General features: G+C 57.0%; 1 protein-coding gene across 2 annotated transcripts; it reads right to left on the reverse strand.

Moving 5' to 3' along the window:
* Positions 1–529: 529 nt before the first annotated feature.
* Positions 530–8,941, reverse strand: CC1H1orf174 (chromosome C1 C1orf174 homolog). Of its 2 annotated transcripts, XM_027060620.2 has the most exons (5): positions 8,783–8,941; positions 2,805–2,915; positions 2,073–2,207; positions 1,513–1,971; positions 530–1,095 (listed from the first exon to the last, which is right to left on the reverse strand). In XM_027060620.2, the coding sequence occupies exons 1-5, from the start codon at positions 8,795–8,797 to the stop codon at positions 985–987; spliced, it is 831 nt and encodes a 276-aa protein (XP_026916421.1). In that variant the 5' UTR covers positions 8,798–8,941; the 3' UTR covers positions 530–984. The 2 variants fall into 2 exon arrangements, with proteins under 2 accessions (XP_026916421.1, XP_026916422.1); XM_027060621.2 differs by lacking the exon at positions 2,073–2,207.
* Positions 8,942–11,449: the final 2,508 nt, after the last annotated feature.

The raw sequence follows: 11,449 nt of genomic DNA on the forward strand, positions 1-11,449 counted from the left end.
CCTCATGACAAATGCCCGGGTGCTGGGATGAAGGAGGTTGATGATGCGGGCAGGTGACACGGAGTTGGGCTACTTCCAACCTTCTGACCTTGCGTCACAGGGAGGACATTTGCTTCCGGCCCCGCGGACGAGGGGGACGACCGCAGCTGAAGAACAGCCTCTGATGCTCCTTAAGAAAATCCCAGTCTTCCTGAATCGTAGGCAGCCTCCCTCGGTCAGTCGTGGGGATCCCTCGTGGGTGTTCCTCACCTGCCCACCCGCTCTGTAACCACACGGCACGGGGCGAGGACTGTGCTGAGCGCCGCTGTCTCAGGAACCCCTCAGTCTACACGGAGGGGCCCTCTCCCTTCAAGGGCACAGCCTCAGCTCTCAACTCTCGGGCCTCACCTCTGCCCACAACCCAGGGAGCAGGTACGAAGGCTGACCCAGCCTTAACAAATACAGGTGGGAAAGGATTCGTTTTCCCCACTCGACTCTCAAATATTGTAAGACAAGCATGGAGTTTTAGGAACACGAGACTCTTTAAAAATACTTCCAAAATATATTTTATTTCTTAGTCGTATGTGTTTTGCAAAATTCCCAAGGTAAACATTAGCTTCATGTACAGAAATAGAAGGAGAGTTCTTTAAGAACTGGCACTGACTCAATCATGAGAATGATCAAATTTTGACAATGGAAAATAAACGCATGTGTTATCAAAACTAAAGAGCTTAAGTGAGCAGTTTTCTTTAGAAAGATCTCCCAGCCCCCTCAGGGGACTCAAGCCATCGTCCGCACACACGGATATCAGAAACCGCACGATCTTGGAGAACGTTCTGGGTCACACGTGTCCATGCTGCAGGTATCTGGCGTTCTGCACTAGGGCGTTCGTGGGTCAGCTTCAACGTGTGGTGAAGGACACGTTTTCTTGGGAGATAAGGTCGTGTGAATCCCAGAACTTGCTCAACTGTCAGACCACTGACTGTCAAATTCGTGTTTTATTCTCTACACTTCTACACCATCATCATCCTCTTCATCGTCTTTGGCTCTGAAATGCATCTTCCTGAATTCTCGTCTGCTCATTGAAGGACAAGACGAAGACACCGGGGGAAGGTCCTTGGGGGAAGGAAACACTCCCTCAGCCACCGCCGGCCCACCGCACCTGTTGGCTCTTGGGCGAGGACTCGTCCCCCACCGGCTGACGTGGGGGACGCAAGGGTTAAACGGAAAGGACACCCCACAAGTGTGGGCAGTCGCTTCCCACCCGCGACCGTGCGGGGAGGCCCAGAGTCACCTGCCAGGCCCCCTGCCCCCACCCCGAGGGCCGAGCGGGAAGGAGGCCTCCCAGAAGCAGCTGTGCCCTGGCAACCACCTGCCGCTGAGGATGGGGAAGGGGCGCGCCCACTTAGTGACTGGTCTGTCTGCTCGTGGGGACCGGAGCCTGTCCCCGAGGCAGTGCCACGTGCAGGGAGAGCAGAGAGCCGGCCAAGCACGCGCCCCGCGCGGGGGCAGCCACGGAGGCGCCAGTCTTACCTGCATGAGCTCCACGTTCCCGAAGAACCGGCCCACTGGCATCGGCTGGTTGCTGTCCTCGTCCAGAAAGACGCTGTCATCTGTCTGCAGTGCCGCCCCGCCCCGTGCGGTGCGGCTGCCGTGGGGGTCCTCTCCCGTGAGGGGCCCGTGTGCCGGTGGGGACGGGCCGTCTTCAGTCTCTGCGGGGCGAGTGTCGCCCACAGCGGTGCCATGCCCGAGGGGGCCACCCGTGGCCGCCGGCTCTGTCGGGGCACCAGCTCCCCTTCCTGGAGGCGCCGTGGGGTCTTTGGCAAACCCCAGAGGGTCACTGTCACAGGGGCGCTCGGGTGGTATCTTGGGCAGAGCAGCACTATCGCTCTTGGGGACTCGTTTCTGTAATTCTGATTTCACAAGATGACCTTTGTCATACTTGAACTTCTTGGAAGTTCGCCTGTCGGCGGCTTTGTGTGATGAGGAAGTCTGTGGAGAGAAAAGTGTGTGAGAGAACCAGACATGTGTAGGATGGTGAGGCGGACGGCGAGTCAGAAGGCCTCCATCCTGGGGGCGAGCCCTCCTCACACCTTAAGCAAGAGACGTCGTTGCCACTTGCACGATGGGGTCACCTCACTGTCTCCCTCGGAGGGATACGATGTAAACTGGCGGTTGGGGAAGAATCTAGACACACACCCACCGGGGCCTTCTACTTCCTGAGGTACCTTCGGAAGCACAAACCACCGTATCGTAGTTACAGTGCGGGACTCCGAGTCGCACACATCTCTGCTCGGACGGAAGCCGGTCTGTGACCCCGAGCAGGTGCACAGCCAGGATTTACTAAATGGACTGCAGTCTTCAAAGCAGCGTAGGCCACTGAAACTCTACGCTAGTTGTTGGTGTAAAACCCAAGTCCCAACCAGACCCTGGAGCGCGGCCCGAGGCAGGTCGAGCTTACAGCAACTTCGTGGGCTAGGATCTCTCGGCACAGACAGAGGCAAACCTCTCTCCCGAAGCGGTCAGGGCTAAACAAGCGTGGCGCCATGGCAGCCGACACCACGCAAAAGGCGGCAAGGAATGACCAGCAAAGGTGCACGGTGAGTCGGAGTCTGAGACGCCCCTGCCCGTGGACGGGCGAACGCTCCAAAAGCACGGCCCTGGGCTGGAGAGCGCACCTTCCTCCGAAAGCAGTTACGCGGTTCTCTCCTCTGGGACAGAGGCACCACGACACTTTTCTAACACGACCCACCTCAGGGCGAACATTTCGCATACACATGGCCACACCGGTCGAGATCCGGCAGCTCTGTGTTACCGAGACTCACCTGACATACCGTCCTGGCAGACGTGGCGATGCTGGCTTCCCGAGCAGAGGCCAACCTGGCTGAGCGACGGCGGGCTCTCAGGCGCACCGAAGACCGCACTTCACCTGTGAGCTAGACCAGGACCCAAGGCGTCAGAAAACGCTCTTGTGAGACGCGAGCCCGGACACAGCGACTTCCTAACCGAAGAAAACCCTGTTGAGTCCTTCCCACCCCCCTCTTCACCTTTCTGGAAAGTCCCCTGTGGCCTTGTGCAAATTCAAACTAAACTGTCTTGGATTGAAGATGCAGACCTACTCTTTCCAACGGCCTCAGAAGCTTGTGGACAGTCTGTCCCCGTCACCTTATACCTCCATTTGTAGGTTAACAGATACTAAACTAGCTGCAAACGTTTAGAAGCAGTCTCCTCAGAAGGTTCTTGAACTTTTACATGGTATCTGAGTTCCTGATAAAAAGTAATATGAAAAAACAAAAAGGCATCCGCACCCCCATCGCTCCCTCCCTCAAATTACAGGTGGAAACAGTCCCAGTTCTACTGGTTTGAAGCAGTTGACTTTGGACTAATCTTAACACGGTCTGCCGCCAGTTTACTCCGAATGCAAGAGTCTTCTAATGCAAGAAAAGAATTAATGAAAAAGTAAAACTTATAACCCACGGTACGTCTGGCAAAATGGAAAAGTTAGCATTGGCTCACCCCTGTTCACTAAACTACAGATTTATCTGAATTCCACACTTTTTCTCTTTTTAAATAAATATTTATTTTTGACAGCGGTGTGCACACACGGAGGAGAGCCAGAGGGAAGACAGAAAATCCCAAGCAGACTCTGACCCATCAGCACAGAACCCGATGTGGGGCTTGAACTCACAAACCGTGAGGTCATGACCTGAGCTGAAATCAAGAGTTGTTCACTTAACCGACTGAGCCACGCAGGCATCCCTCACCATTTTTCCACTAATTCCTTATTCTGTTCTGGAATGGATACCAAGTGCACGTGGTGAGCAAGGGTGGGCCGGCATGCAGGTGGAAGGGCAGGGGCTGGGGGCTGAGGGGCCGAGGGGCCGGGGGAAGGAAGAGGAAACCAATCAAAACGGAGACCGCTAGTTTAGAAATCTGTAATGGCGTCCCACCCATCCCCATCTGCAGCCCTGGAGGTCTCCAGAGGCCCCTGGAGGTGGCGGCTCACCCAGGCCGTGAGATACTGGATTGTCCCATACGGCATTCAGGATGGCAGGAAAAGGAAAGGCCGTGGCCTGTGCGCACAGCGGGGACACGGCGCTCCAGGCCAGGGGAAGGGCCTGCCGGGTGGGTGCAGCAGGGTCTGGGCTCACAGCCACCTGCGGGGGAGTCTGCAGCGGTTCCAGCACGCCCGTCCTCCCTGCCCTGCCCAGATGACCCCCGAAGTCCTCCTACCTCCCAGGAGGGAACGGCTGCCTTAGTCCCAGGCCACCAACTGTCCTCTCTTCCCCTACGAGTCCTGCTCCCGACACTCCCCCTTGTGACTGTGCTCGGTGCTGGTTGAGAGACACGACTGGCCTTGAGGATGGCTGCGCTCTCACCGAGTGCTGATGTAGCTAGCTAGCACGTGCTGTGCTTGGGGCCTGAACAGCCTCCTCTTAAGAGGATGGCGGCTCCGGTGAGGGGCCTGTGTGAGGTTACACAGGGATGCGTGGCCTCAAAGTCCTCCTCACCCTGCTTCATCACGCACGGCTCTCCCCGACATGAGCTCCAGGAGCCGCCCGCTCCCCAGGGACGGAACCGGGGAGCAGCAGTCCTGGCTCCGTGCCGCCGAAGCGCTCAGGCCCTTCTGCGCAGCTGCGTGCTTCCCGATGCCTTCCAGCTTCACCTCTGAGGCGGGGGGCTCCAGGCTCCCCAGGCGGGCTCCTTAACCTTCACTTCTGGGCCCCCTGCAGAGGCTCTCTTGGGGGGTATAGGCCGACGCTCAGGAGCTGCCGTCACATCCGGCATGGCATCGCGCTGGCTTCGGGTTCGTCGTGGGTGGAGCCACCCCCCAGGCGCCAGCTCCCACACGGGATCCGGCAGTTTCTTCTGCCTTGGACAGCTGCTTTGCTTCCCGTTGTCGGTCTTCTGCCTTCCAAGCGAGTGGTTAAAAACTGGGATGTCACAGGCAACACTGTGGTTTCCCAAAAGGGCAGGACAAGACTGACTTCCAACGGGTCAGCACAAGGAACCCCGCTGACCCCCACAGAACTGGCAAGAATGAAAACCATTTAAGACTTCTGGAAATGGTCCTATGGCATGCAAAGGGTAAAAGAATGTTATTCAAGACCACCCACAAAATTCAGTGGTGTATGGACTCCAGACCGCCACCAGACCGCCACCACCAGGACGCTGGGCTCCCAGGCGCGAGGCGGGTCCCACCACCCTTGCCCCTGCTGGGAGGAGGTGGGTCCAGGCCAGGAGAGGCAAGCCTTCCTCCAAGAGCTCAGGGGCAGAGGTGTCACACCAGTGAAGGCACTGTCATTTCGCCCGGGGAGGGACAGACGTAAAACAGAGTTCCTAATCAGAATTCTTAATCTGTTCCCTACAGAACTGACTTCTTTTGCAAGGAGTGTGGATAAAGCTCATGCGTAAAGGGGCTCTCCAGAACACTAGAGGTTGTGGAGAAAGGCAGTTAGAAAGAGACATCAAGATAAACTTTAGGTCAGATAGTCTGCAGGTGACAACCAGGGAATAATGCAGCTGGAAGAGCCCTCCTGGGGTCAGCACAAACATCCAACACTGACCCCAGAAACTAGGCCTTCAAAGAAGCCACAGCTAGACTGGATTATCGGCAGAGCAATTTATGCCCCAGGCTATTGCTGAAAGCAATTGAGCAATCAACAGGCATTTACTGGGAGCTTAACAGCTGGGTGTGGTCAGGGGCGGAGAGGAAGAGCGCCACCCCAGGGAGAATGCGGGCTGCCCGGCAGGCAGGGGCACGTCCCAGCTGCCCAGGTGAGAGGGGAAAAGACTCCCATAGAAGAAATCTACCCAGTCACCAAATAAAAAGCCTATAAAAAATAGTCCGTGGGGTGGGGGTGGGAGGCAGGTACCCAGAACGGCTGCACTATCCGCTATGTCCAGGTTCCACAAGAAATGATGGCGCGTGCGAGAGGAAGGCAGATGTCTACAGCGGAACAAGAGCTGGCGATGTTCCAAGAACCTGTGGTGGTGCCTGGGGTGGAGTTTACCAGAAAAAGCCTTCCAAGTGGCCATGATGAACATGTCCAAAGGCTAAAAGGAACCACAGTTAAGGAATAAAAAATTTGACAATGTTGCATCCAATACAGACTGATGACGATAAAAAGAAATTATGAAAAGGAACCAAAAGGAAATTCTGTAGTGAAAAAGTACAAGAACTGAAATAAACACTTCCCTGGAGGGAACTGGCAGAAGAAATAATAAGCAAACCCAAGGTCATGCAAGTCAAACGAGAGAGAAAAAAGAATGAAGAAAAATGAAGAGGCTTCAAGAAACATGGGACTCAATCAAGGGCACCAACATATGTGTAATGGGAGTGCCAGGAAGGGGAGGGAAGGAGAGAAAAGATACACAGAGAAATAATGGCTGAAACTTCCCAGTTATTGAAAAAAAAAACAAAAACAAAAAAAACCCAACCACCTTCACACACAGGAATGTCCAGGAACGAAACTCCCAATAAGAGAAATGGAAAGAGCTGTGTAAACAGACGGCGCCGCTTAAAGGCTGAAAGCCTAAGACCAGAGAACTCTTGAAAGTGGCAGAGGAAACACTCACCAGGGGAGCCCGATAAACAAACACACCGCTAACTGAGCAGGGGCAATGGATATAGTCAAACATAGTCAAAGTTCTTCAAGAAGAAATGTGCCAACCAAGAACCCTGTATCTAGCAAAGCGATCAAAGCAAAAGAGACACTTCCGGATAAGCGGAGAGAATGCTGCCCGTGTTTCTTGCCAGAGGTACGGGGTGGGGGGGGGGGGGGCTCTGCAGGCTGACAGCAAGTGGCCCCGGACGGGAATTCAAGTTCACAGAAAGAGGGCGCCCTTTTGCCGATGCTTACCGACAGCGTACAAGCACGGGTGCCTCCTTTCTTGGTGATTTATAAGCGGTTGTAGAAATAACATTATACAACGTAGACAGGAATGTGCTTTGGGGTGCCTGGGTGGCTCAGTCGGTTAAGCGTCCGACTTCAGCACAGGTCATGATCTCACACTCCGTGAGTTCGAACCCCGCGTCGGCCTCTGTGCTGACAGCTCGGAGCCTGGAGCCTGCTTCAGAATTTGTGTCTCCCTCTCTCTCTGCCCCTCCCCTGCTCACGCTCTGTCTTTGTCTCAAAAAGAAATAAAAACATTAAAAAAAAAAAAAAAGGAATGTGACTTATTTGCCAGTTACAGCACAAAGGACAGGGGTGGGAGCAGGACCATTGGGGCAACGAGAGGACCACACATGGAGAAACGATCAGAACAGGTCGTTGGGTTTCTAACGCTAATAGATATAACAGGTATCCCGACATACCAAGAAAGTGGGTGAAGGGAATAAAGGTACATTTTTAGGTCTCACGACAAATCTGGAGCTTGTAGAGGCCGCTTTTAGGCAAACAGGCTGGAGCAACCGGGTGCAGAAAGGGCGCCGGCGCCCACCTGTCTGAAAACAGACCCACGAGGCGACTCCGCCCCCGGAAATATCCATAGGCCCCAACTGGCCAATGGGCTACTTACAACCGGCACAGGTCCCGAAAAGGGAGAATCCCATTGGTGGTCACACCTCCGCTTCTTCCCGCTTTCCCGCAGCCCCGCCCACTGCCTCCCAGCAGCCCCTCCTGCACTGCGCCCTTCCAGCTCCTGGGTTCGGCCTCAGGTGAATTTTCACGCCCCGGGCCACTGGCTTCCACGCCACTGCCGCCCCACATGTGGGGCCCCTGACCGATCAGTCACCCCATTTACACACCACAAAGCCGATTCCACTAAGTTACAATGCATACGGTGAAACCTAGAGCAACTGCTAGAAAGAAAACACAAATGCCCACCAGAAAACATTCATTTTCATCCATCTACACAAGGAACAAAGATAACAGACGTGCATAAAGAAAACAAAAGTAAAGTGGCATGCGCGCATCCAACCAGACCAGTAACTTTAAACGTGGGCCAAAAGATTCCATCAAAAGAGAGGCCAGGCTGGTAAGACAGCCCCCCCCACCCCCCCCGCCCGGAGAAGAGCCCGCTCCTTGGGCACCGGGTGCTCTGTGTCCCGGTCCGTCGCCAGGTACAGAGTGCCAGGAACCAGTGCCGGGTCAGTCCTCTCCCCCTCTGCAGTGGCCTCCTCCCACCCCACTCTGCACTTGAAGTGACTGGGGCCAGGCTGAGCTCACATGCTGAAGAACAGAGGGCTTGGGTGGCGGCAGCAGTACTCAGGGGTCCAGACCAGTTCTGGACAGGGAGGCCCCCTTTCCTGGGATGTGGTCCGGCAGCCCCCTACCCTGAAGAGCGACCCAGTACCCCTCTCTCCAACTCGGGCAGTAATCTGGGAGCCCCCTACCCAGAACCTTGACCCAGGACCCGCCCCCCCCTCCCCCGGCCGTAATCTGGCAGCCTGCTACCCAGAAGGCTGACCCAGGACCTGCCCCCCCACTCAGGGCCGTAAGCTGAGAGCCCCCCTACCCAGAAGCATGCCCCAGGACCCGCGCCCGCCTACGGGGCCGTAGTGTGGGAGCCCCTACCTAGAAGCGTGACCCAAGACTCCCCCCGCCGCAGGGGTGTAATGTGGGAGCCCCCCCCCACTACCCAAAAGCGTGACCCCAAACCCGCCCCCCACCCAGGGTCGTGATGTGGAAACCCTCCCGGACGTGGTCTCAGACCTCAGACCCGAGTGCGAGGGCAGGGAGTCTCGAGCAGAGGCAGCCCCCGGCCCAGGGCATACCGCGGCCTCCTCAACTCCCCAGACAATGGGTGGCGGGAGCCCCAGCCTCATCGGCACGGCTCCCGCTCGGTCTCGGCGCCTCACCTTCCGGCTCCTCATGAGTGTGAGCGGCGCGCTGCCGCCCCCAGCACTGCCCGAACCCCCGCGTCCCGGCCTAACGCTTCTCAGAGGAGCAGAGACCCGGCGGCCCTCGGCCCACGCCCGGCGTCTGACGGCACCAGAAGTTTGGCCAATCACAGCCCGGCATCCTCCGGCATGTGACCCAACAAAGTCGGCGCTGGGCGTAATGGGCGGGGCGGAGGCCATATTTGTGAGGGGCACCCTCGTGGCGGCCCCGTTTAAGCGTGGCGGCGGCCATGTTTGTGAGGGGCACCCCCCCGGAAGCCCGGCCACGTGTCTGGGCGGATGGCGGGAAGTGGTTGTTCACAAGAGGGCGGTCTCTTTCATCCTCGCCCCGGAGATGGGCTCCTGCCCTGGCGTGTGAATGCCCGGCAGCGCTAGGGTGCGCCCGGCCTGGGGGCTGGCGAAGCCCCGGATCTCGGAGGTGGGCCGGCGAGGCCCTGCGTGGTTCTGCCCCTAAGCTGCCCGTAGGGACCCCGGCGCCCCCAGCCTCGAGCCTCTCCCCGGCGCCGGTGGAGCGCAGCTGGCCCTCGGACCGCCGTACCTCCCGGGGTTCAGCCCTTTCAGTCCCGCTTCTCTGCAGCCCTGGCCTCACGGTGACGGTCCCAAAGGCGCTGCCCTCTCCCCTCTCCGGCGTCCTGGCTTTTGGCAGCTCAGGGACTGTGCATTAAAGCCAGTGTCTGCCTTTGAGAGTTTTAAAGTTAGATGAAATCCAGCCTTGCCTTTAAACACTCCAGGCCCCCAGCTCTGGGCCCTAGGACCTGTGCCTCGAAGAGGCCTCGGTGGGCCCCTGGGGGCCGAGGGACGCCCAGCCCTGTCCTCCAGCCCATCAACCCCCCCACCCCCTTTGGGGGCTGAGGGATGCCCAGCCCTGTCCTCTAACCCTGCTTGCTGGTGCCCCTCTGGAACTGGCCTCCCGGAGTCGTGGCACAAAGGCGGAAGCAGCCATACGTGTGCTTTGCAAGTCAATGACAGTGGTGTTTACTTTATTATCATGTGTTTACAGGTGAGGACATTTAAACCAGGCAGTTTTGTCAGAAGGATTAGATCTTCCGGTTAAACTGTACAGGTTGAAAAGTGACCTGTGTTGTGCTCCCGCCTCAGGTACCACTCGGGGGTCCCGTGCGCATTGTTCCGTAGCAGAGGGTGATTCATATTCTCCTCCAGAAACACTAACGTGCTCTGCTCCTGCGGAATGACTCCCCCAAAGCCCGGAAATACACTCGATGCCTCTTTTTAGTGCATAAAAAGTGAGGGTACTTAAGGATCCTGCCAGCTCTCCCCTCCTTTCACACTACCCTCTCCTTGCAGAGGCATCTTCGGGTAATTAGGTGGAGCCCCTTCGATTAGGCCTCATGTGGGGTCTGCTTTGGGCCGTGAGTGAAAGCACACGCAGTGTTGGTGTGCACACAGGCACGCTTGCATGCTCACACGTGCTTGTCCACCCGGCTGCCTGTTTCCCGTGGTCTCCGCGGAAGGGAGAAGACAAATGTGGACTGGCGGGAAAAATCCATTTGAAAGGGAAACTAATCTAACCACTGCCAGCTGTTGAAGAAACACCCAAGGCCGAACCGCGTGAAACACCTGTCCCATTTTCACTGAAATTGGTTTCCTGATAAACTAGGTTCAGTGGTTTTATTCTGGGGTCCTTCAGAGCTCCGGTTCTCATAAACTAGGAGCTGACTGTCACCAGCTAGCGTTTGCCTCGAAGGGGATCGTGGTGGCCGCTGATGTCGGGACTGCTACCCGAGCGCGCCTGACTCGGTGAGGCCCGAGCCCTCGGTGCCTCTGAGCACCGCCTCCCAGAGGGGGATGCTTCATCTCTGTTCACAAATTTGCCCTGCGCCCCCTCCCCTGGGTTTGTGTGAGTGGTGTTTCCAGCCCCCCAGCTGCTCCGGCCTGACACCCAGGGCCACCCGGGATAGGTGACACTCCCTCAGCCCCTGCTCCGAATCAGCGACCATTCCTGCACAGCCACATGGCTGGACCCCCTTCTCCTCCTGCCCACGCTGCCCACGGCAGTGGGGTGGTCACTTCCCAGTGGTGGCCTGACCCCCTGCTGAAGCTCTCTGTTGCTTCCCCCCTGCTTCTGGGATCAAGAGCTGGTCCTTTTTTTTAAATTAGTTTTTTTAAAAAATTTATTTATTTGTTTAGAGAGAGAGAGAGAAAGAACAGGGGAGGGGCAGAGAGAGAGAATCCCAAGCAGGTTCTGTGCTGCCAGCACAGAGCCCGACGTGGGACTCCAACTCACGAACTGTGGAATCGGGACCTGAGCCGAGATCAAGAGTCGGCAGCTTACCCGATGGAGCCACCCACGTACCCCAAGAGCCGGTCTTAATATGACCTGTAAGGCCCAGCACATAGTAGGTGCTTAGTGAATGTTTGTTGGATGAACGTGTAGCAGGTGGGGCGCCTGCTGCCCTCTCCCCTTACCCTCCCCTGCTCACGCTGCTCCCCTCCTGGCACTCAGAGTGCAGCAGATCCCCTCCCCCTCCTGGCCTGGGCTCTGCCTTCTTCCTGGAAAACCTGCTCTCCCGGCCCCCCGCCTATCTTTCCGGGCTAGTCCCATGCTTCAGACCTCAAATCGGCTTAAACTGCAGGTCCCCAGGGGGAGGCGGACATTACCAGCCA

Source organism: Acinonyx jubatus, chromosome C1 (assembly GCF_027475565.1).
Source record: "Acinonyx jubatus isolate Ajub_Pintada_27869175 chromosome C1, VMU_Ajub_asm_v1.0, whole genome shotgun sequence".
Taxonomy (NCBI): domain Eukaryota; kingdom Metazoa; phylum Chordata; class Mammalia; order Carnivora; family Felidae; genus Acinonyx; species Acinonyx jubatus.